A 19310-nucleotide genomic window follows, 5' to 3' on the forward strand; every position below is an offset into this window, starting at 1 on the left:
ATTCATAAAGTTAAAGCGACACTTGGACTGTCACATGCGACAACTTAGCAAGCTAAAGAGTGGGGTTGCCCGACGTTGCCTTACCACAAATGCTCAGCACGCCATTGCGGAGCTGAGAATCCAACGCCAGGTGTCGTAGATTGGAGTTTTGAAATGGATACGTGCGGGCTGCATCTATGATCTCCTTCGTGAGACTATACATCTGACTATAAGGAATGCCACCACGTCGAAGGCGAGACTCTGGCGGCGTCAGAGTAGTCATACCACCAGCATCGCGAAGACACTTTTTGACTTGATAATTCTTGGGGAAGGGGCAGGTTTTATTATCGGATCTTTGGCTACTCCTATATATATTACTACCTTTTCCCCTCGAGACCAGAGAAACCGACTCTCTCTCCCCCTCCCACTCACACGCACACACGCACACACGCACACTGACCGTTTTTTTTAGAAAAAAAAAGAAGAAGAAGACGACGATGACGACGACGACAACAACGACGATAACGATGACTGTGCCCAGGGCTTCGACCCCAACAATATGGGACAAAATGTCCCCGATCGTCGCCACGGTGGTGGGCATCTTGACCGGCGTCAAGATTATAGTCGGGGCCGTGGGGGCACCTCCCTAGCGGGTGCCGTCTGGGGAGGACGAGGGGGAGGAGGGGGCGGGGAGCGGTTTGGGCCGGGGGCCTTGGGGGTGTTTCAGTTTGAGGAGGTTTAATTTTTTGGAATTTTTTGGATCAATATTCTTACCCTAAATTAATGCCCTCCGGGCCGTCTTTTCTTTTTGGTGCATTTGACGTCCATGCTCACAATCGTGCCTGTGATGTGCATAGCCCACTCCCAATGTCTTGGCGCTGACGCCATTATGTAGTCTTTCGACACCAACACATTGTTGTCGTTGTCTGAATAAGGATGGCGTCAATCTCACCAGGAGTCCAGCAGGTCTACTCTAGTTGTTATACGGCTAGAACCCAACAACGACAAAGCCCAGTAAAGGGGCATCGCCAACAAAGGACCTCGAAGTTACACCGACTGAACACATGACCTGGTAGAAAGCTTGGGCACAGCTGTTCCCTCCATGTATATATAATGGCCACTCGTAGCACCGAAGAGTATGGTGTATAAAATGGAGTTCGACTTGTCAGGCTCGCCTGTTTGGCTTGGTGGTTCTCGGGCAGATGTCGATGTTGAAGATGGGGTGAGGGCTGGAACTGAAGACTGAGATCTTTCACTGTGTCAGCGCCAAAATATAACCGCTTAAGGGAGGGAACCAAGATAGATGCCCACCTTTATAGCAGACGACTGATTGCGTTGCAAATTTCTCTATCGAGAGAATGTGTGACAAGGGCTTAAGAGAGGGCTTGGAGCCAATAGCTCAATCCGTCTAATAACGGTCTTTGGTATCACGGGTCCTTGGTTTTCTTCGGGGTCTCATTGACAGAAGACCTCTTTGAAGACGAGAAGTCGCTGGGGGACTTTGCCTAGGTCCCGTGATTGTAGCCCTTGTGTAACGGGCCATTTCCGTGTGAAAGAATGGATAGACAACCCATTGGCAGCCGTCAAGAAGCTTGAGCGGGTTCAGGCGAGCTCTGTGGAAGAGTCACAATCGTGGTGAGGACATGGGTCTTTGGCCGATAAAAGTCAAGTGGTTACAGAATGAAGAGCCAAGAGGCATGTGCTGAGGGAGAGGGTTCTTGTAGGGAATTGTATGTAGTTGCACTGGAATTACATCCACGTAAGAAGGTGAGGAGAGCGTGATCAATTTCCTGGCCAGAAAAGGGCAGAGGCATGGGATAGCACCAAGTCCACAGGTGGAAGGGAAGACATGAAAAACGTGGAAGGGCGCGGAGGAGAAGAACAGGAGAACATGCCTGACGCATTACGTGAAAGAATAAATTTTATTCATTCGCATTATTCCTGCCCTAATTAATGTAAGTCTAGTCTAATAGGGGCCAGCTGGCAGGTACCAGCTGTCAAAGTAGCCACAAGGTGGGGAAGGAACCAGACTGGTCTGCAACGTGCATTATCCCCATGATCTCAAGTCTCTAGCAGAAGTTGGGACCGCGACGGTAGAGGGATGTCGCCGAGACACAGATTGCCGGTGATAATGCGGGCACTAATGGCTGCAGCCACACCCGCGGCCGTGAATCCAAGTTGATTGGCGACGGCTAACGGAACCAGCTCGCCCTTCTTGTTCTTCGCAGCCATCTGGGCCGCGAAGCTGATGCAATCGGCGGCAATGCCGGCCGTGCTCAGCCTGTTCGCCACCAATGTTGCGGCGGTCGCGGCAATGACTGCGTCGGCTACTTTGCGGCAGCCCTCACTGACGTCGTTGTCGAGCTTCCCCGATCTTGTCTCGGTGAAGGTCTTGCGGACGGTCACGGCAGCAGCAATGGAGCCTTCCTGGACGGCATCTGCGATGGCCGCGGCGGTTTTGCCATTGTCACCACGCCGCGCCAGGCCGTCGTTTGCGTGTTTCAGGACATGGTCGAGGATTTTCAGAATCCGTGTCTCGTCTTGACGCCTTAGGTTGTTGGCTCGGAGAAGGGGAAGCGTCGCTTGGTCGCTGATGGGTGGCGGAGACACAACGGGTGGTGCTGTGGCTCCTTGAAATATGCATGCTTCATACGGCGGCGGCGGTGAACGTGGTGTAGAAGGCGTGGGAGCAATTTTGGTGTCTGTCCCAGATGTCTCCCATGTCTTTGAGGTCTCGGTGGTCGAGTTGGCTCGCAGCCACGCTCGAAATCGCAGAGGCATCTTGTACCGCAGTTAGGTGACTCGGGCACGGGCACTTGAGGAGGTAGGTCTGAAGGGCTTTCTGAGTTTATAAACAATTAAAAGAAGGTCCGTGGTTGTTTTTGGGCAAGTCAAAGGCCCGGAAAGAGACTGGGATGCTGGGCACGGAAAATGTGTAAATTGCCAAGTGATGCGTGATACTTATAGTTGACAAAGCCTGGGTTGCTTTCCCAAGGTTCACTCAGAATCGGCTACTACCACGTCCGCTACTGCCACTCGTGGCTGGTAGATGCAAAGTTTCGGCTAGCCAACGACAATAGCTCGAAAATGGTGTTGGGCGAGAGTTTAATATGGTCCGCCATGTTCTATTGCATATGTAGAGTCTCGCGTGGCCAACAAGGTTGCGCTAGTCAACCTTCTACAGAGGCATGCTGTCCACAGACACCAAGGAACACACTTGATTTGCTTCAGATAGTGTGGCTCAGCAGAGACCTTTATAGAATAGCTAGATACCTAAAAAGCTAGGCGTATTTCTAGAGGCTAGCAATCCACTTAGTATTGTGTATGAGGGGAACCATGCATACTTGGAGGATAGAGTTATAGTCGGCCTTTTTTGATCTCTTATATTAACGTCTTTATTCCTTTATGGATAGTTTTATTGCCATTACCTGTATTAGGCAAAAACCCTTGGGTTCATCTACACGCTACTCAAAACATTTGAACAACACCTCCCTTTACACCAACAAGCACTAAAAGTCGGGCAGAAAAACAAAAATCGTCTACTCGTTTTACTACATCTCAGAGAAAAAACGTATTGTATAGTACTACTTTTACAAGTGCTGTTTGCATCGCAACAGAAATCTATATTTTGGCGCCCTTCAATGCAGCCGCCCCTCCAAACTGATAAATCTTGACGAGTTGGCGCACGGCCAAGTCCAAAAGCACATCCTCCGAGCCGCCGGGAATCCGAGCACCAGGAACATCTCGGTAAATAGCTGTCAAGCAGTCTGGTCAGTAATCCGGCACTACAAAACTGTACACGGCCACGACATGGCAAAAAGCAAAAACTTACCCTCAACTAATGCCCCCTGTCCCGAGGCCGTAAACCCGTTGCCACCAAACAGCAAAACGGCCACCTGAGCGCACTCGTTCAAGACCATGGCAGACTTGGCCTTGGCCAGGGCCGTGATGCCGCCCAGTTTCAAGTCGGCCTCCTGCGACGAGAGGTGGCACAGCTGATAGAGGAGCTGCTCCGTCCAGGCGTTCATCGTCTCCAGCTCGGCGCCGGCCTTGGCCAGCCGGTGCCGCACAACAGGTTGGTCCATGAGCTTTTTGCCAAAGGCATCCCGCTTGAGGCAGTACTCAAAGGCGGCGGCGAGCGCGGTCCGGGCCTGGCGCGTGACGCCCACGGCGATGATGAGACGCTCGTGGTTGAAGTTTGTGAGGATGATGCGCAGGCCGTCGCCCTCTCTGCCGAGGAGGTTCTCCACGGGGACCTTGACGTTGTCGAGCTCGATGTAGGTGGTGCCGCCGGCCTTTTGGCCGCCGACGGGGAGGCGGCGCATCGTCACGCCGGGGTATCCCTTGAGCGGGACGATGATGACGGAGAGCCCGGCGCGTCCTGGCCCCCCCGTGCGCACCGCCATGGTGGTGTAGTCGGACCAGATGCCGTTCGTGATCCTGGGCCATGTTAGATGGGACTTGAGCGGGATTGCATTTGCTGCCGAGGGTTTACCATTTCTTTGCTCCGTTGATGATGTAGTGCTTGCCGTCGGCGGTCTTCTCCGCCGTGGTGGTGATGTTGGCCACGTCGCTGCCCGCGTCGGGTTCCGTGATGGCAATGCACGTGCGTTTTCTGCCGGTGAGGAAATCGGGGAGGAAGCGTTGCTTGAGCTCTTTGCTGCCCCATTTGACAATGGGCGGGATTCCAAAGGCGAAGCCGGCTGTCAGCGAGGCTCCTGGGCCGGCTAGGCCGGAGCGGGCCAGCTGCCATCATCATCAGTCACATGGCGCTCCGTGAGCATCGTCCTCGAGCAGTGTAGACGCACCTCGTCGCAGTAGATTCCCGTGTGCAGATAGTCCCACTCCTCGACCTTGACGCCCAGGATGTCGTGGATTCCGAGATCCTTGAGCCATTCTACGGGCAGCGGGGCCGGCATATTGGGCAGCAGCATGCCGCTCTTGCAGAAGGTCGCAAAGACATGCTCAGGAACGGTCCCTTCCTTTTCCCACTCGGCGGCGTTGCTGAGCAAGTTGTCCCATAGGAACCGGCGGCAGGCCTTTTGGAACTGGCGATGTGACTCTGTGTAGTACGGGGAAGGGAGGCCACACAGGTAGGGCGGCTCGGAAAAGGGGACGGGGTTCTCTAGATTATCCGCCATGTTGAGATGGAAGTGTTTCTTGACGTGATGGGGGGGAAGTGGTTCGGATTGGTCGCGCGGTTGCAGTCAGCCTTACATATAACCAGACATTTGACAACATGCGGCTCGAGTTGGCCGAGGCTAAGCCGGTCTCCCCGCACTTGGCGGCTCCACTTCCCGGCCGCCTCCAAATCAAATCGAGCCGAGGAGCCGGCCATTCTTGCCCCGCGTTGGTTGCTGCAAGGGGCTGAGAAGAGCGAGACATGTGCACACGGCTTGCTCTGTTTTATAAGAAGTGGCACGTATAGGGTGCGTGACTAACTGAAGTAATTGATTGCAAGATTTCCCCTTGTGACGCCCGGGCTTCAAACTTGCACGGACCTATGCCCACTACAGGAGGTTATATAGGAAAAAATAAAGCCATTCATGATGATAACTGAATGGGGCCACTCCCAAGTTGCAAACTGCGAGAAGTGTGTATGCGTTCCTATCTCAACCACGAGAGGGACAAGGGGAGGTGCAATTCAAGTTTACTAAAAAGATCCTTTTCCTATAAACATATTAAATAAACAGCGCGTTTCTAACGAATGCAGTTTACTAGAGTTTGTGTCTTGAAGCACCGTTAAAGGAATACAAGTGGATGTAATTACGAAGCAATAGAAATGTTTGCTTTTCGTAATAATAACAATCGTTACGTAGCAGAGTCCAACTACTCACGCAAAATTGGATCAAAATTCCTCCACCCGCCTCTTTCCCCTAGGTATATTGAGTATCGACAGCCATAAATAAAGGCCATATAGCCAACCATGAGTTGAGTCATGGTCTTAGCATTGTCTCGGTTGAAAATGGTGTCGAGAAGTCAGCAGTGAGCAAAAAGAGATTCACTTGCATTCCCCAAGTAAGAAGTTAAATCCTTTCAAGGAATTGACACTCGTCGCTATTGTTTGATCTTATCCTAATTGCTTTGAGAGTAGACATGATTATTCAAGAAAGTGGGCAATATGATATAGCCAAGTACCTTGTGAAATCGCCCGTGTTTGATCGTGTAGACAAAATAGGCAAGTGAGCTAGCTACCTGGGCACATGACGGTTCACTCACCGGGGCATTGTCTACGCGCTGGCGCAGTCTTATAGAAGCGCCGTGCTACATCCTTTACGGCTGGGAGTGTTTCTCAAACACCCCATCGCAATCAGTACTTGTCTCGCGGGAAGGGCTGCAAATATTCGTACGGCTTTCCACCAGAATTCCGTACGACATTGAGCTTTGCGTCTCGTCAAACGTCCCATAATACATATTGTCCGGTTATGCTTTTTTAAACTCGGATACTTCATTATTCGCGTTGGTCGTGCGCTTATAAATTAACCTCGAGCACGTCCGACGGTAAGGGACCCTGCCAGCCCTTCATGGCCATATTTGTACTTCGCTCAACTGGGTCTGAGTCTGATATTTTTTCAAGTCGCTCCTTTTTGTGGTGAATGCTTGGAGCTCTTCAGCGAAACCTTTTTCATCTGGTGATATTTAGCATCTCATGTGATAATGCTATTTAGGGGTCCTACAACCCACTTCAGTCTCTACACCTGAGCTATTTCACCGAGCAATGCACTCTGCAACGAGCACATTGTTACTCCCAGGAAATATGGAGACGATCTGGGTTGGCTGCCTGCGCGCAGGTGTTACCTCACTCCAGGAGTAGGGTGACATTTGATCCCCTTCACATGTGCGATATTCTGGATGGTGGTATGCATCTGGAACAGAAACAATTGGACCTGATCATTGCTACCGTTACAAATGACGTGATTTGGGCTGGGCTATGTGTTCCAAGAGCTTCCTATTTACACTCAATGCTACGTTGGCCTTGGGCAACATTCCCTTTCACATGTTGAGGAGATCTAGCCACGGAATACGTAGGAGTAGAGCGAAATGGCTGCGGCAACATGACTTGTTCTGGATGTAACCTGCTCGGTCCAGTAGGTAAGATGCTTCCAGTATCAGGAAAGGTTTCTAGACGATGCATTTCCAGTCACCGGAGTCTAGGTTGCAGTCGTGTAGTGCCATCGCTTAAGCAAACTGACAGATGTGGAACAACAATACAGTGGGAATCATACATTTACCTGTCCAAGGCCGCCAGCTTTTGATATCGGTGAATATTACTCGATATACTTGATACCGCCGAACTTGCATGGTTGCATACTGTACCCGCGACCGTGCATGTGAAGCAACTTTCCCGGCCCGACAAGCACCCCCTGTTAGGATCTGCACAACTACACCTCTTGGCATGCAAGTAGTTTCCTCGTTGATATATCAAAAAAAATATACGAGGAAACACCGGGTAAAGAGGACATGATGCAATTACACGTGGCCGGCCAATGGCTGCTGACTGGCCTCCCTCGCAGACGTGACTTTGGCGTCGCAGTGCATTCTACGCCCAACGGCAGCTCTCACAGTGTTGGGCTCATATGCACCATCTCTCCCTTCCGGATTCCTGCTTCCTCCGCGGCAACCTCACTCATGCCCAACTGGCCTTTGAAGCAGAAGTTCCAAGCAAACAGAGTCTCATTAGTGGCTTCCTGTTGCTACATGCAAAGCAACCTCGTATAAGAAAAAGGTGATGCACCACATCTGTATTATCCCGCTAATAACCGGTTGTGTGAGTACGTGAGCATTCTACCGGCATGGGGAAGACACGCTTTCCCGCGTGGTATTTGTTAAAATGCCCTCTCTCCTGTTTGCTCTTTCAGGAACAACTAACTCTCTCTTCATGCCAAGTTTCGCCCGACTTAATTTCCGTGTCTTTCCAAGAGCAAAATGACCACCCAAACCACCACACAGATCTTTGAGACCATGTCTGTGCCGGCAGACATGCTGGCCCTCCGCACGGTTGAACAGCCATTCTCCCTTGCTGTTCCCGGGGACGCGCAAATCACAGTGACCTGCCACACCAATGCGAGATACTACCAGAAAGTCACTGTCGAAGACGTCGCTAACAAGAAATCCTGGGTATTTTTCGGATCGGGTGAAGACGAGACGCCAATGGAGATTCAAGGCTCGAAAGAAAAGGGGGTGGTGCTGCTGCACGCCCTGGAGACCGAGGCATCCTTTCGCACCTTGAGGATACTCTGCGAGTACTCCTCCCAAGGGCCCAGCGGCCGCCTTGAAAAATCAGACGTCTTGGTGCCCCAAATGCGTTGTGAATACAACGGACCCCAGCATCTGAAGCGAATTTCATGGGAAATATTCACCGAAGATGGCGTGGACAAGGACTACAACGACTCGGTGCTTCGGATTATGGCGGAGGTGGACAAGAATCTTGGTTAAAATGGACGAGAGCCTAGTCGCTGGCAGACAAGGAGGGCACCATACGGCGGATATGCGTGTTGGCGCCCGGGATTGTGTTTGAGTCCCAGTTAGGCTGGAATTGGACTGGATTCATGGACCAACGTTAGGATATAGTGCTGCGTCGAATACATCTTTGTCGTCTGGTTCCACATAGAATTGGACTAGGCGACTCAAGAGTGCAAAACTGTCTCCGAGTATGTTGTGCTACTGTATTTATGAAAAATATTGATAAGCGTAATAACATATAATACTAGGTGTTTGCTGGTTGCTGCTGGTGTGGCTACAAACTATGTGCTAGTCTGTTAAAAGAATAAGAAGCTCTAGGAAATGATGCCGGCAGCTTTAAAAGGCCCGAATTTAAATTGATCCTTCAATTTTGGCCCGCCCGGCCCAGGGCTTTGCTTACATCTATAACAAGGGCTTACGTTGTCATCTGACCTCGTAATTATCGTGACTGTTGCGACCGCACAGTACGACTACACGCGCTTGCGCGCCCGTATCACCGCGGAGACAGAGATCTAAGCTAGTTTATCTTCGAGTCACGTCCTTGTACCTAAAATCAAAATATAACTACCAGCAACGAGTCTTGAATGAAGGACTCGCTGGTGACTGCCCGCGCAGTTACATTCAGGGCTCAAGAACTCCGGTGAGGTCACTATATCCACGGAATGGAGAGGGCGTCCAAAGCAACATTGAACTTTGAACCGTTCAGTCAGGGGCGGAAGAGGCCAGCTTGACCCCGGCGGCCAAAAGAGCGATACTGACTAGCAGGGACCCTGGTCCGGAAATAAGGGAATAAGGCACGGAACGTACGAGTGGAGAGAGAAAAACCAACTGCAGACGTGTCATGAACATGGGCTTACATGACTCATGGTGCTAAGCATAATGGGTTAGGTGATGAACACCCGGGAACTACCGTTGCGTCGGCATTTGATCATGCCAGCTTATCGGCTAGTGTTTTGACAGTAACGTGCGGAATGAATCAGCAGCCTCGAGATTTGAGAACCAGATTCATCAATCGGTCCGTTTTGACTAGAACCCTATTTGGTGGGTCAGGTACAAACCTCCAAATCCTATCGTATTTTCCAAATAAAAAATTTAGGAGGTAATTTAAATCAACTTGAATTCTCATAGAACCAAAAGTATAGACTTATTTGGGTCACGACAAAGGGCTTTGATCCGAACACTACGAGAGCGGATCGCACAAGAACTTTATCAGGCCATCATGGAAGCTGCGTAGGCCTATTCGGGGCTGTGTTTAGCCGCGTATATGTGTTACAGCCACATCCTTGTTGCCACCAGGCATCCTGCTATATATTTTTATACTGTAACGCATGGGAAGGAATGAAATATAGCTTTATTTATAGCTGCTACAACAATGAATGTAACATCATGCGCCCGTCGCTAGCTGCTGTCTTTCTTCTTCCTTGAGCTTTTTATTATTATCGTCATGGATACCTTTATTCTTACCACCTATCATTTACCGTGTTCAAGTCAGCAGGGCACCCGGCGGCTTAATTCCACTATACAAAAAAACCCCACAGAGTCGGAAATTACTTGACGCGTGTATTAAGGCCGTCCTATTACCGTAGTTTTATATGTGGAACAGAATCTCATGGAACAAACTAAAGGGTATCAATATTGGTTATCTAGCCAAATATGGTTAATAGTCATGCATACTACCAAAACACTGCTCCTTCTTGACACACTAAAACACAGCTCCGGATGGACCTACCCAGCTATACCGGGATACGAGCGAGTCAGGATTGCTTCAGATGTCAACGGGTGCACATTAGTCTTCTCTACAGTCAATGTCGGATGCGGAGTAGTCGAAGGGACATTTGGTACGACCCATTCTGCTGTTTCATACCACCTCTGTGCTCCTTTAGATTTACTCGTTTGACATGCTTGGCGAATTCATGTACGCCCTGATTCAAGCCCTTCTTCCTGTTGCTAGGTCCGGATGAGCCCACACCATACAATCCATACGCAATGCCGTATCCAGTTACACAGGACCAAGTCTACATGCTCAGAATCAGAAAGATGGAGAATGGAACGCTGAAGAGCCGGTAGCTTACGGAATGAATATGTATATAAGGTCTTGCTGGTGCCACGACTAGGCGAGTCAAACGACAACATCAAATCCAACTTCATCTATTATTCACTTTTCACTCATTTTCCGACATGTTTGGCCTGGCTTGTTTGGCACTCGTCTTACCTCTCACGGCAGCTTTTCCTCAGAGCCGCCCAGAAGAGCAGACGGCCCCCTTCAAAGCTGATCTCCGGGTCGATACCAATCGTGACGGCACGGTCGATCTTAGCGGCAACACTGATAGCAACGGCAAGAATACATGGTCAGAGACCTCTGGCGCCCTTTTCCTCCCCAATATAGGGGTTGCCAGACGCCATTGCGGGAGTGATTACACCTGCCATGATGCTTACACAAACACGCCATGGGCACCAGAATACATGGCTCCGATGCGCACAGTGCCCATGCCCAATATTAGCGACTCTGCCACGGCAACTGTTTCTATCAGTGATCCCGTGGCTCGCAAAAACGTCCGCATATTTCTTGATTATCCGGGGAGGATCGAGGAACTCAACTTCCAAGACCTCATCGACATAAAGCCACTACCACCTCCCGAGAACGACCGTTGGGTGTATCTCGAGAATGACACGCCGATTCCGGCGGACAAGTTGCGACAAGGCCTGACTCTGGGTATCGATTCTCGCGATACCAGACGCCCAGGTAGATAGGACGAGAGGGTTTCGGTCGAGTTCAAGGTGACGGATGGAAGTAGGTCCTCGTCTGACAAGGTCATGCTACGCGTCGCCCCGGTCCTGACACACCATCACCTTCAACCCGTTGAAAAGGTCTTTGTTACCAAAAAGCCTGTCGACGAACAGATGACCAAGGCCATGGCGAGAGTTGAGCAAGGTATCCAGAAGAATATGCAAAAAGCAGGCATCGAGGAGCCGCTGCATCGCCTCGATATAGATTACACCTGGGCTCAGGATGTCATGGAGCCAGCCTATGCCAGCATCCCCGGGCCATCAGGACCAATCACCTTGCGCATCCACATGACAGGAAAGCCGGTGCAGGTTGGCATTGCCGAGCAGACTGAAATCTTGCTGTTCCGGGATCTGCGACGAGAGGGGATGGGAGCCGTCCGCCTTGGCAGGTTTCCAGATTTTTTCGAGCACAGAACGCTTGAAGCCGGAGGCAACATCGAGTCGATTCCTCCCTACACGCTCAACGGCAAAAAGTACCCCGCGGGCAGGATTGTCATTGGCGCTACAGACGCGCAGACACCTCAAGCGCTGGCCTATCTCCAGGCCCAGGAAACTCAGGATCCGATAGCACTTGACACGACGTGGCTTTTTGTCAAGCATGTGGACGAAATTGTCAGCTTCCTACCCGCCAAGACATCACGCGGCTGGCGACTGGCCATTCTGGATCCAATGATGGGCTATGAAGCGCTTGGCAAGCTGGACCAAGATGGCCATGGCGACGTGCCCTTGACCAGCAAGCCCATGGCGCAAAACTCAACCGTTCCCACGGTCCGCGAATTCTTGGCCGATGAGTCCACCAAGAAGGCTGCTGCCTACAGCACGGAGAAGATGAAGCAAGCGCTGAATACTCTCCAGCAAGAAATTGGCATTGCGGACGAGGACGTCGTGAGGATTCCAGCCGTCATCGCCACAATGGACTCGCTGAAGAAGTGGCTGCATGCTCAAGAGAAAGAGGACCCCAGCAGCAGCGGCCACAGGTTCTTGCCACTGAACTCGGCGTTCCCTAGCCAGGTCAATGGCGTCCCGCTGTCCGATTCGGTTTTTATAGCGCCCAAGCCGTGGGGTCCCGTCGTGGATGGCGAGGACATCATGGAGAAGATGTCGAGGGAAGCCTACGCCGCAGCAGGCTTCGATATAGATTTCATCGATGATTGGGAACTACATTTGGGAAGCGGAGACTTGCACTGCTACACGAACACGTTCCGTAACCCGACGGCGCAGTGGTGGTAGGGATCTTGTGTTACACGGAAAAGGCTCAGCAGCTGTGAAGCCCAACAAAGAGTCCTCACCGACAAAGGCCCTGTTGGCTACACCGGACAACTTGAGCACATGGCCGGGGAAGAGCCCCAGGCACAGACGTTCTTTTCATGTATACGGAGTCTATATAGCGGTCACTGTTCTTTTCCTTCCTCTTGGAAAACGAAGGACCTTTGACACCCTCCGAGATTATCTTTAAAATTGACTCTTTTGCTCCAAACCTTCCATTGAACAATGAACTCTAGTGACACGTGGTTAGTGCTAACCGTGCAAATGAGAGATATTGTGACTATAAACTGGCAGTTGTCGCATCTGAATCGCAGTTTAACATCACAATGACTCATGGGCTGGACAAGACTTTTAAAAAAATGAGATTGTTGTACTTTTTGTCACGTTATCAAAGTTGTAGCTGGGCATATTTCGTTTTCTGTGACAAGGGCTTAGTAAGTGCTTGGAGCCAGAGTTCGATTTATCTAATAACAGTCCTTGATGTGAAAGGTCCTTGGTTTTTCTCAAGACTTAGACGGCCAAAGAGCACATTCCTGCACGAATAGTAAGAGCCTTCCGCCTTGGGTCCCGTGATGGTAGCCATCTTGTAACTGTGTGGCAGGTTCAGCCCGACAGGACAAGTTGTTGACATACCTCACAAAGATCATGTTCTAGGAATAAGGTTGTTGAGAGTGATGCCATATCACTTGGACGTTCTGGCTTACGCATTCCACAAATATCCTGCCGGACATAATCGAGCAGATGGGCTGAAGGGAAACAGGAGGAAGACGACTGATGTATTGGGGTTGAGGTTAGTATATCTAGCATACCACGATGTTAGGGTTTCGATAACTGCCCCAACAACTAGTGCAAAGAACGAGCTTTTCAAGACCGTAATGGTGCGTTTAGGTTGTTGTCGAGGCTTTGCCATTCTAATCCTTCTATTGTAAACTTGTTGAGGATGGCCGCCTCGACAGACTCGTTCCTCATAGGACTTGTAGTCTGACCCGGTATGTGAACCCCTTTTCAAGCCACCTCAAGAGCTTCCCTACGTCATGCGGCTGAGATTACCTGACATGGTTGAAATCTAGCGAGTAGACGTAGAAACGAGTTTCCTCAAATTGCCTCTGTCCCCACAGCAGCTCATTATAGACGGGCCTGTTTTTTCTGGACGTTGGCCCGGCGAGCCCAGCCACCCTTAAACATTCACATCACATTGACATTTACGGGAAGGCGTTAAAGGACATCTGGATAAAGTCCTAAATCCATTGGCCACCTGTCACAATAACCTCTCTCCATGTTGCCCCAAGTGCCTCATTTCCCGCTGCCATTGTTGACTTGGTTACCTTCCTGGAGGTTAGTCTGCGCGAACCTCTGCTTAACCAACTAGAAGACTAAGCTATTTTGGTACACTTTGATTGTGTGGACAGGGTCAACCGGTCTATCGAGTGTTGACTAGGCATGTACATCCTGGAGTCGCAGGCATACCTCGTCTGTTACCAATGGAACCCGGGCACCACCAAAGGGGGCAACTGCGCCTGGGGCATGGCAAAGAGCAAAGACCTCGTTACATGGGAGGACTGCAAAGTCACCATTTGGAACGGCACCTCATATGATTCCCCGGGCGTATTTTCCGGGTCAATCGCTTCAAGAGTAGTAGCGGTGAAGAGACTCTATACTTGTGCTATACCAGCGTATCCGCCCTGGCAATCCACTGGTCTCAGCCGTACATCAACGGATGAGAAACACAATCAGTCGCCAACTCGACAGACTTGGGTTAAGCACCGGAATAATCCGTTATTGGCAGTCCCCCTTAAAGAGGCTACAGCCACAGGATGGCGCGATCCATTCGTGATTCAATCGCAATCCTTGTTAAAACTGCTTAATGTGCGTCAAGACAAGAATTACATTATGCTTGCTTAGAGCGAGCGGAAACGCGGTCCCCAGCTTCATCTATACAAGTTTGCTAGTTTTTTCACGTAGCTTAGGGGAATACATTTCCACTATTTTGGATGTTAAACTACACCGCTACATCTCCAAACGAAGCAACTTGAAGTGGGGGATAAACTTTGAATGCGCCGGCTTCTTCACCATTGGTCAGACGGACTACATGATAGTTGGCGTTGAAGAAACAGAAGAGAGCAAACGTCACAACGGCCACTCTCTGCTCTGGATATCCGGCAAGTTTGTACTAAATAAGCACAACCTGCCAACGTTGACGATTCACGGGCACGGCATGCTCGGTCATGGCAATTTACACGCTGCGCATATCCTCAGAGACACAGAGAACCGCCTGATACAGCTGGAATGGACGAGGTTGGAAAGAAGCCGCTGGTTCAGGCACAAGATGGCAGATCGATCACGCGTTTGGGGTGACGAAGACGCTAGGAATTCGGCCGGCGCCGCAGGTTGATACCCTCCGATAAGGGCTTCCAGACTATTTCTCTCTCCACGATCTGAAAACCCTTCAGTCGAAGAGCTACGAGCTGAAAACGACGTTTTATTATTTGTGTGGTTTAGAAGACTTTGCCCCTGACTTGCTCTAGTCGCCTGGCTGCTCCGAGGTGACAAGGCTCATTTTTAACCTTGAACAACAACAGATGGTTGTAAGTCGATCAAGGTTGTCACTGCAACAGTTGGGCATAACGGTGGCCGACGCAGGCAATCTTAGACTGCTGCCAGGGAAAAATGTTCAAGTGAGCATCTTTGTCGATGTGCCTGTTGTTGAGATTTTCGCCAACAATAAATTTCCACTCATGTTGCGGGTGTATTCGTCACTGGAGACTTGTACAGCCGCCGCCTACGACTTGAATGGGTTTGATGAAGAAAATTTCAAGTTTGAGTGCTGGAAAGGATTGAAGAACGCCTGGCCGGCAAGGGGTTCCGGCTGTGAGCTATTACCGGAGCCACACCCGTTGCATCAAAAGGCAGAGCATAAACAATTCGACAAGGACGGTTTCGCTACCTGTAGTGAATACCTCTGGAAATGACCGCAGCGTCGGGTGCTCCATACCTGGCAGATCTCTGTGGTCTATGCAAAATGTACGACGTACACCGTGGATAGAGCCGCCACCAAGATCAGGAAGTGTTCAAGTTATAGAGTATTGGGGGCCATGTTGCCGAATAGATGGCCCGATTGGCAATGAGGTAAGCATTACAATTCTGTCGCTTCCCATATCAGCTAATGGCGTGTTCTGTATTTCCATTTGCGTAAAAATAACTATCCAAGAAATATTCCACGTTTTCTTTGGGCAAAAGGACGGATTTTCAGCTAATATGACCTCAAGTGTTCAACTCGGACCCGAGTAACTTGGCTTTAGTATCCATTGAGAAGAAGCAGACAACGCTTCATATAAAGGTTAAACACGAATTACCATGACCATATTCTCACTATATTAACATTCAAATAGCACCAACATTTCTGCAACCGTCCCTGTTCTTACGCCCCCACCCATGGGAAGTACCTTGAGTGTAAACATTTTCGATTGACGACGGTTGTCAGTACCGTCAATAAGGCTTGAAGCACCTCCGCAAGATTGAACAAGCCTCGCCCGAAATTCCGAGAGGGCATATTGCAGGTCCGACTGTACAAATGCGCCACTTCACATCTGCCAAAATATACCCCAGTTGTTATATGGCTCGGGTCTTGTGGAGCATTTCCAATATACCATAGCATAGTTGACCGTCCGACAAAGAACTACGAATATGAACAGCATCGCATTCTCGTGTCGCAGGCGTAATGCGCCTTGCCTCGCATTCTCGGACGAAAGGGGTTCCCTTGAATCCAGACTCCATCGGCAGCAAGACTACCAAGACTCGCCGTAGCATAACCCTCCGGCCTACATAGTACCCTCTTGCGGTGATGAGTCGTCTCCAGTTTAGTCAATCTGTTCATGTACAATGAACCTTCGCAAGTCCCAGTGATGCTCAAAGAAATCTCAAACCTCTGACGCAGTGTTGTATCGCAAGGTGACGAGATGACAAGGCCCATTTATGACCGCCATGACGTCCGAGTGCGACTGTGCCCGAAAGTCCACTCATTTCTTGGTTGATTCAAGGGCACCATCGTCCCCCTCTTTTAGTACTCTAAGTTTGGGTACTGCCACAAGATGGAGCATTTCCAGGCTTGTTCAAGTTTAAGAGACATGAAGCTGATGCTCGAGCCAGCCTCGCATATAAATGCCGAGAATTGTCCCTTTCGGCGTCGGTGAAACGTCGCTTTGACCCTAATCAAGGATAAATTCGGGCCCGCCCCTCAAACCGACGTCTTCAGTCGCCTAGCTATTCCATCCTAAACGACGAGCAGTTTCGTCCCACGTGGCATTCGCCCTTACAGCCGAGCCACCGGGAAGTTGTCGCCGAGAAAAGTTCCACCAGTCATCACGGCCCAGACAAGCTGGCCCTCTGTTCGAACCCGTTCCCGTCGCCGTTTCCAAGCTGTCCCAGAAGCACATCTTTACACGGTCAGCAAGAACCCCGTAGGTCCAACGACGCGCAGAAAGCTCACCTCCAAGCTTCCACCTAGAAGAAAACCCCGTCAGTGCCTGTCTGAGCTGCTGCGCATCTCCGTCCTCCAAGCCGTTCGGGCACAGCTTGTCAAGGTGGACAGAGGCAGCCAGCAAACAACACAAGCCCAAGAAGCAAGGCCGTCTGCTGTTGTGCCAGCCGTGTCTTTGGAGCAGCTCGCTCTCCACTCGGCATGTGTCGATGATGAGATTGTATGCGCAGGTGGCCGCCATGTTGGATTTTGCATCGCCCACGGCTGACGTGAGGTAGTTTGTTTTCCGGTACAGAACCATCAATGTACTGGATGGCGGCGTTAGAAACGCCCACCGCTAATGCATGTAAACGTCGCGGACACGTACCTGAGCGACATGGCGACGGTTTCGCAGAGGGGAAACCGCCCTCCTTGGGTTTTGGAGATGTAGCTGCCAATTTGGCCGTATATCGTCTTTTCGATGGCCTCGCATTGTGCCAAGTCGGTCGAGGAGCCTATGGACCTGGACATGTCCCCGAGGCGGAGGGCATGTTGTGCGCGGGCAAATAGATTACGGACGGCATCTTCGCCATAGATGTCCTCGTTTGAGGCTCTGTGGAGTAGAGAGTCTTGCGGTACTTGGCTTGGGTGGACCAGTTGTGGCAAGTCATGGTCAACAGTTGATAGCACGACGGTCCTGAAGCAGGTGAGTACTCATGAGTGCCAGTGTGCTTTTTTCAGAGCTATACTCACATATCGAGAAGAATGATCGCACTCAGGCATAAATCTAGCTGCAAGCGGTTAAGGGAGACGTGTGGGCCTGTTTGGCCAGCAAAGTTGGTTATGTGATTATGCAGGTTGATGCGCTGAAGGAGGCTGCGGCAAGCGATCAATGTCTCGTAGGCGTCCTTGCTCATGCCATGGCCAATCTCATGAGTTGCGAGTATTATACCAGACTGCATGAGAAGGACTTGTGCGGTGGTATCTGAGGAGGCTTGCAGAATGGAAAAGAGGCTTTTGACGGTCCGATACAAGGTATGTCGTACTGGGTGATTTGCGTGTTGACATGGCGGGGTGATGAAGAGATACATGCAAACTACCATGAGAGCAAAAGCGTCGTCTTCAACAGCGGAAACCGCCTTTTGGGCAACGAAATTCTCCGTGCTGGCGAGGACATTGTCCCTGTCCAGAATTGGCAGCCAGTGATGGGCGATGTCGAAGTAGCTTCTCACGGTTCCCACGACGTGAACACCAGCGGAATCGAAAATGTCATTGATGATACAAGACAAGGATGCCTGCGGAGCGTCTGCATCATCGACAAAGGTGCTCTGCCTCGCGCACGCTGCCCAGAGCAAGGCGCGCTCGCCAGCAGGGGACACGTCCAGCGGGCAAAGGCCGCGCAAGATAACCAATGTATCGGCCGCAAATTGGGAGACGGACGCAATTTGGCGCAAAGCAGCTTGATCTCTCGCTGTGTATGTACACTTGACAACTCGCCTTGCGAAGCATTAGCACTTTGCACGCGGCCATCGGGAGATGGGTTCCCGCGCAGAACAGAAAGGTACATGTACGTACGCCACGCAGCGAGAACAGCTAGGGATGACCCTATCGCAGCGCTGCTTTTGCTGCCGGCAGCTCAGGCACGCTCCAGGAGCCAGTGCAAGCGGGAAATTCGCCATTGTCATGTGGTTGTATCTACTATCAAGCGATAGCGGCGGCCAGCCTCAGGCTGATGACGTCGCAATTGTCAGGGGAGCAGCGTAGACGATGCCGCGAGAGTGGCGGAGCAGCGGCTAGTGCCCGAGATTAAGCTTGGAGAAGAAGGTTTGCTGAATGCTACTCCAATCCTTCAGAGTTCGGACTCGTCGGAAGATGGAAGATGGGCAAGGTGAAACGTCGTCGTGCTGCTTGTCAAGCCCACTTCCTGTTGCAGAAACCGAGTCTCCACCTGGACCCGCATTTGGCTAGGGTCGGCCGACCCTGGTCGATCCCGGCACTTGCAAGTCCAGGTCCCATTTTGGAACTCGGAAGAGACAGGGATCGCCCGATCCCTACCCGGACCACGTGTTTGTGATGTTGTAGTTTGCGCTTTTGTGATTACAAACGGACGCGGTTCGAGTCCGTCGTGGCCTGTAGTGGTCGTTGCGCAAGTCATTTGATGCGTTTGCCAACACCGTGGGTCTGCGGGACATGAAAACACCAGACACCAACATGGAACCCTTGCATCGCCAAATAGCAAAGTGGGGATCCCGATTTACGTCAATGCCTAAGAAATGCGGTCATGAATTATATGTCAACTGGTGTATAAATATCAACCATCGGCCTCTATGGTCAACACGCTCAATCTCACCTTCAAGCC

The 19310-nt window shown here is 50.9% G+C and overlaps 7 protein-coding genes across 7 annotated transcripts; 4 read left to right on the forward strand and 3 right to left on the reverse strand.

The window, feature by feature from the left end:
* Positions 1-2040: 2040 nt before the first annotated feature.
* Positions 2041-2760, reverse strand: G6M90_00g107140 (uncharacterized protein; the record flags this gene model as incomplete). Its single annotated transcript, XM_014688638.1, has 1 exon — positions 2041-2760. The coding sequence occupies one exon, from the start codon at positions 2758-2760 to the stop codon at positions 2041-2043; it is 720 nt and encodes a 239-aa protein (XP_014544124.1).
* An 840-nt stretch (positions 2761-3600) lies between these two features.
* apdG_3 (Acyl-CoA dehydrogenase apdG) lies at positions 3601-5120 on the reverse strand (the record flags this gene model as incomplete). Its single annotated transcript, XM_014688637.1, has 4 exons — positions 3601-3734; positions 3812-4419; positions 4475-4725; positions 4788-5120. The coding sequence occupies 4 exons, from the start codon at positions 5118-5120 to the stop codon at positions 3601-3603; spliced, it is 1326 nt and encodes a 441-aa protein (XP_014544123.1).
* Positions 5121-7905: 2785 nt separating this feature from the next.
* On the forward strand, positions 7906-8415 carry G6M90_00g107160 (uncharacterized protein; the record flags this gene model as incomplete). The annotated part of the gene is made up of 1 exon (XM_014688636.1): positions 7906-8415. The coding sequence occupies one exon, from the start codon at positions 7906-7908 to the stop codon at positions 8413-8415; it is 510 nt and encodes a 169-aa protein (XP_014544122.1).
* Positions 8416-10620: 2205 nt separating this feature from the next.
* On the forward strand, positions 10621-11193 carry G6M90_00g107170 (uncharacterized protein; the record flags this gene model as incomplete). Its single annotated transcript, XM_014688635.1, has 1 exon — positions 10621-11193. One exon carries the CDS (start codon positions 10621-10623, stop codon positions 11191-11193), a length of 573 nt encoding a protein of 190 aa, XP_014544121.1.
* A 63-nt stretch (positions 11194-11256) lies between these two features.
* On the forward strand, positions 11257-12459 carry Padi4_1 (Protein-arginine deiminase type-4; the record flags this gene model as incomplete). Its single annotated transcript, XM_014688634.1, has 1 exon — positions 11257-12459. The coding sequence occupies one exon, from the start codon at positions 11257-11259 to the stop codon at positions 12457-12459; it is 1203 nt and encodes a 400-aa protein (XP_014544120.1).
* Positions 12460-13935: 1476 nt separating this feature from the next.
* Positions 13936-14397, forward strand: G6M90_00g107190 (uncharacterized protein; the record flags this gene model as incomplete). Its single annotated transcript, XM_066131719.1, has 1 exon — positions 13936-14397. The coding sequence occupies one exon, from the start codon at positions 13936-13938 to the stop codon at positions 14395-14397; it is 462 nt and encodes a 153-aa protein (XP_065987941.1).
* A 2354-nt stretch (positions 14398-16751) lies between these two features.
* G6M90_00g107200 (uncharacterized protein) lies at positions 16752-18630 on the reverse strand (the record flags this gene model as incomplete). The annotated part of the gene is made up of 4 exons (XM_066131720.1): positions 16752-17280; positions 17340-17648; positions 17705-18448; positions 18527-18630. The coding sequence occupies 4 exons, from the start codon at positions 18628-18630 to the stop codon at positions 16752-16754; spliced, it is 1686 nt and encodes a 561-aa protein (XP_065987817.1).
* Positions 18631-19310: the final 680 nt, after the last annotated feature.

Source organism: Metarhizium brunneum, chromosome 7 (assembly GCF_013426205.1).
Source record: "Metarhizium brunneum chromosome 7, complete sequence".
NCBI lineage: Eukaryota > Fungi > Ascomycota > Sordariomycetes > Hypocreales > Clavicipitaceae > Metarhizium > Metarhizium brunneum.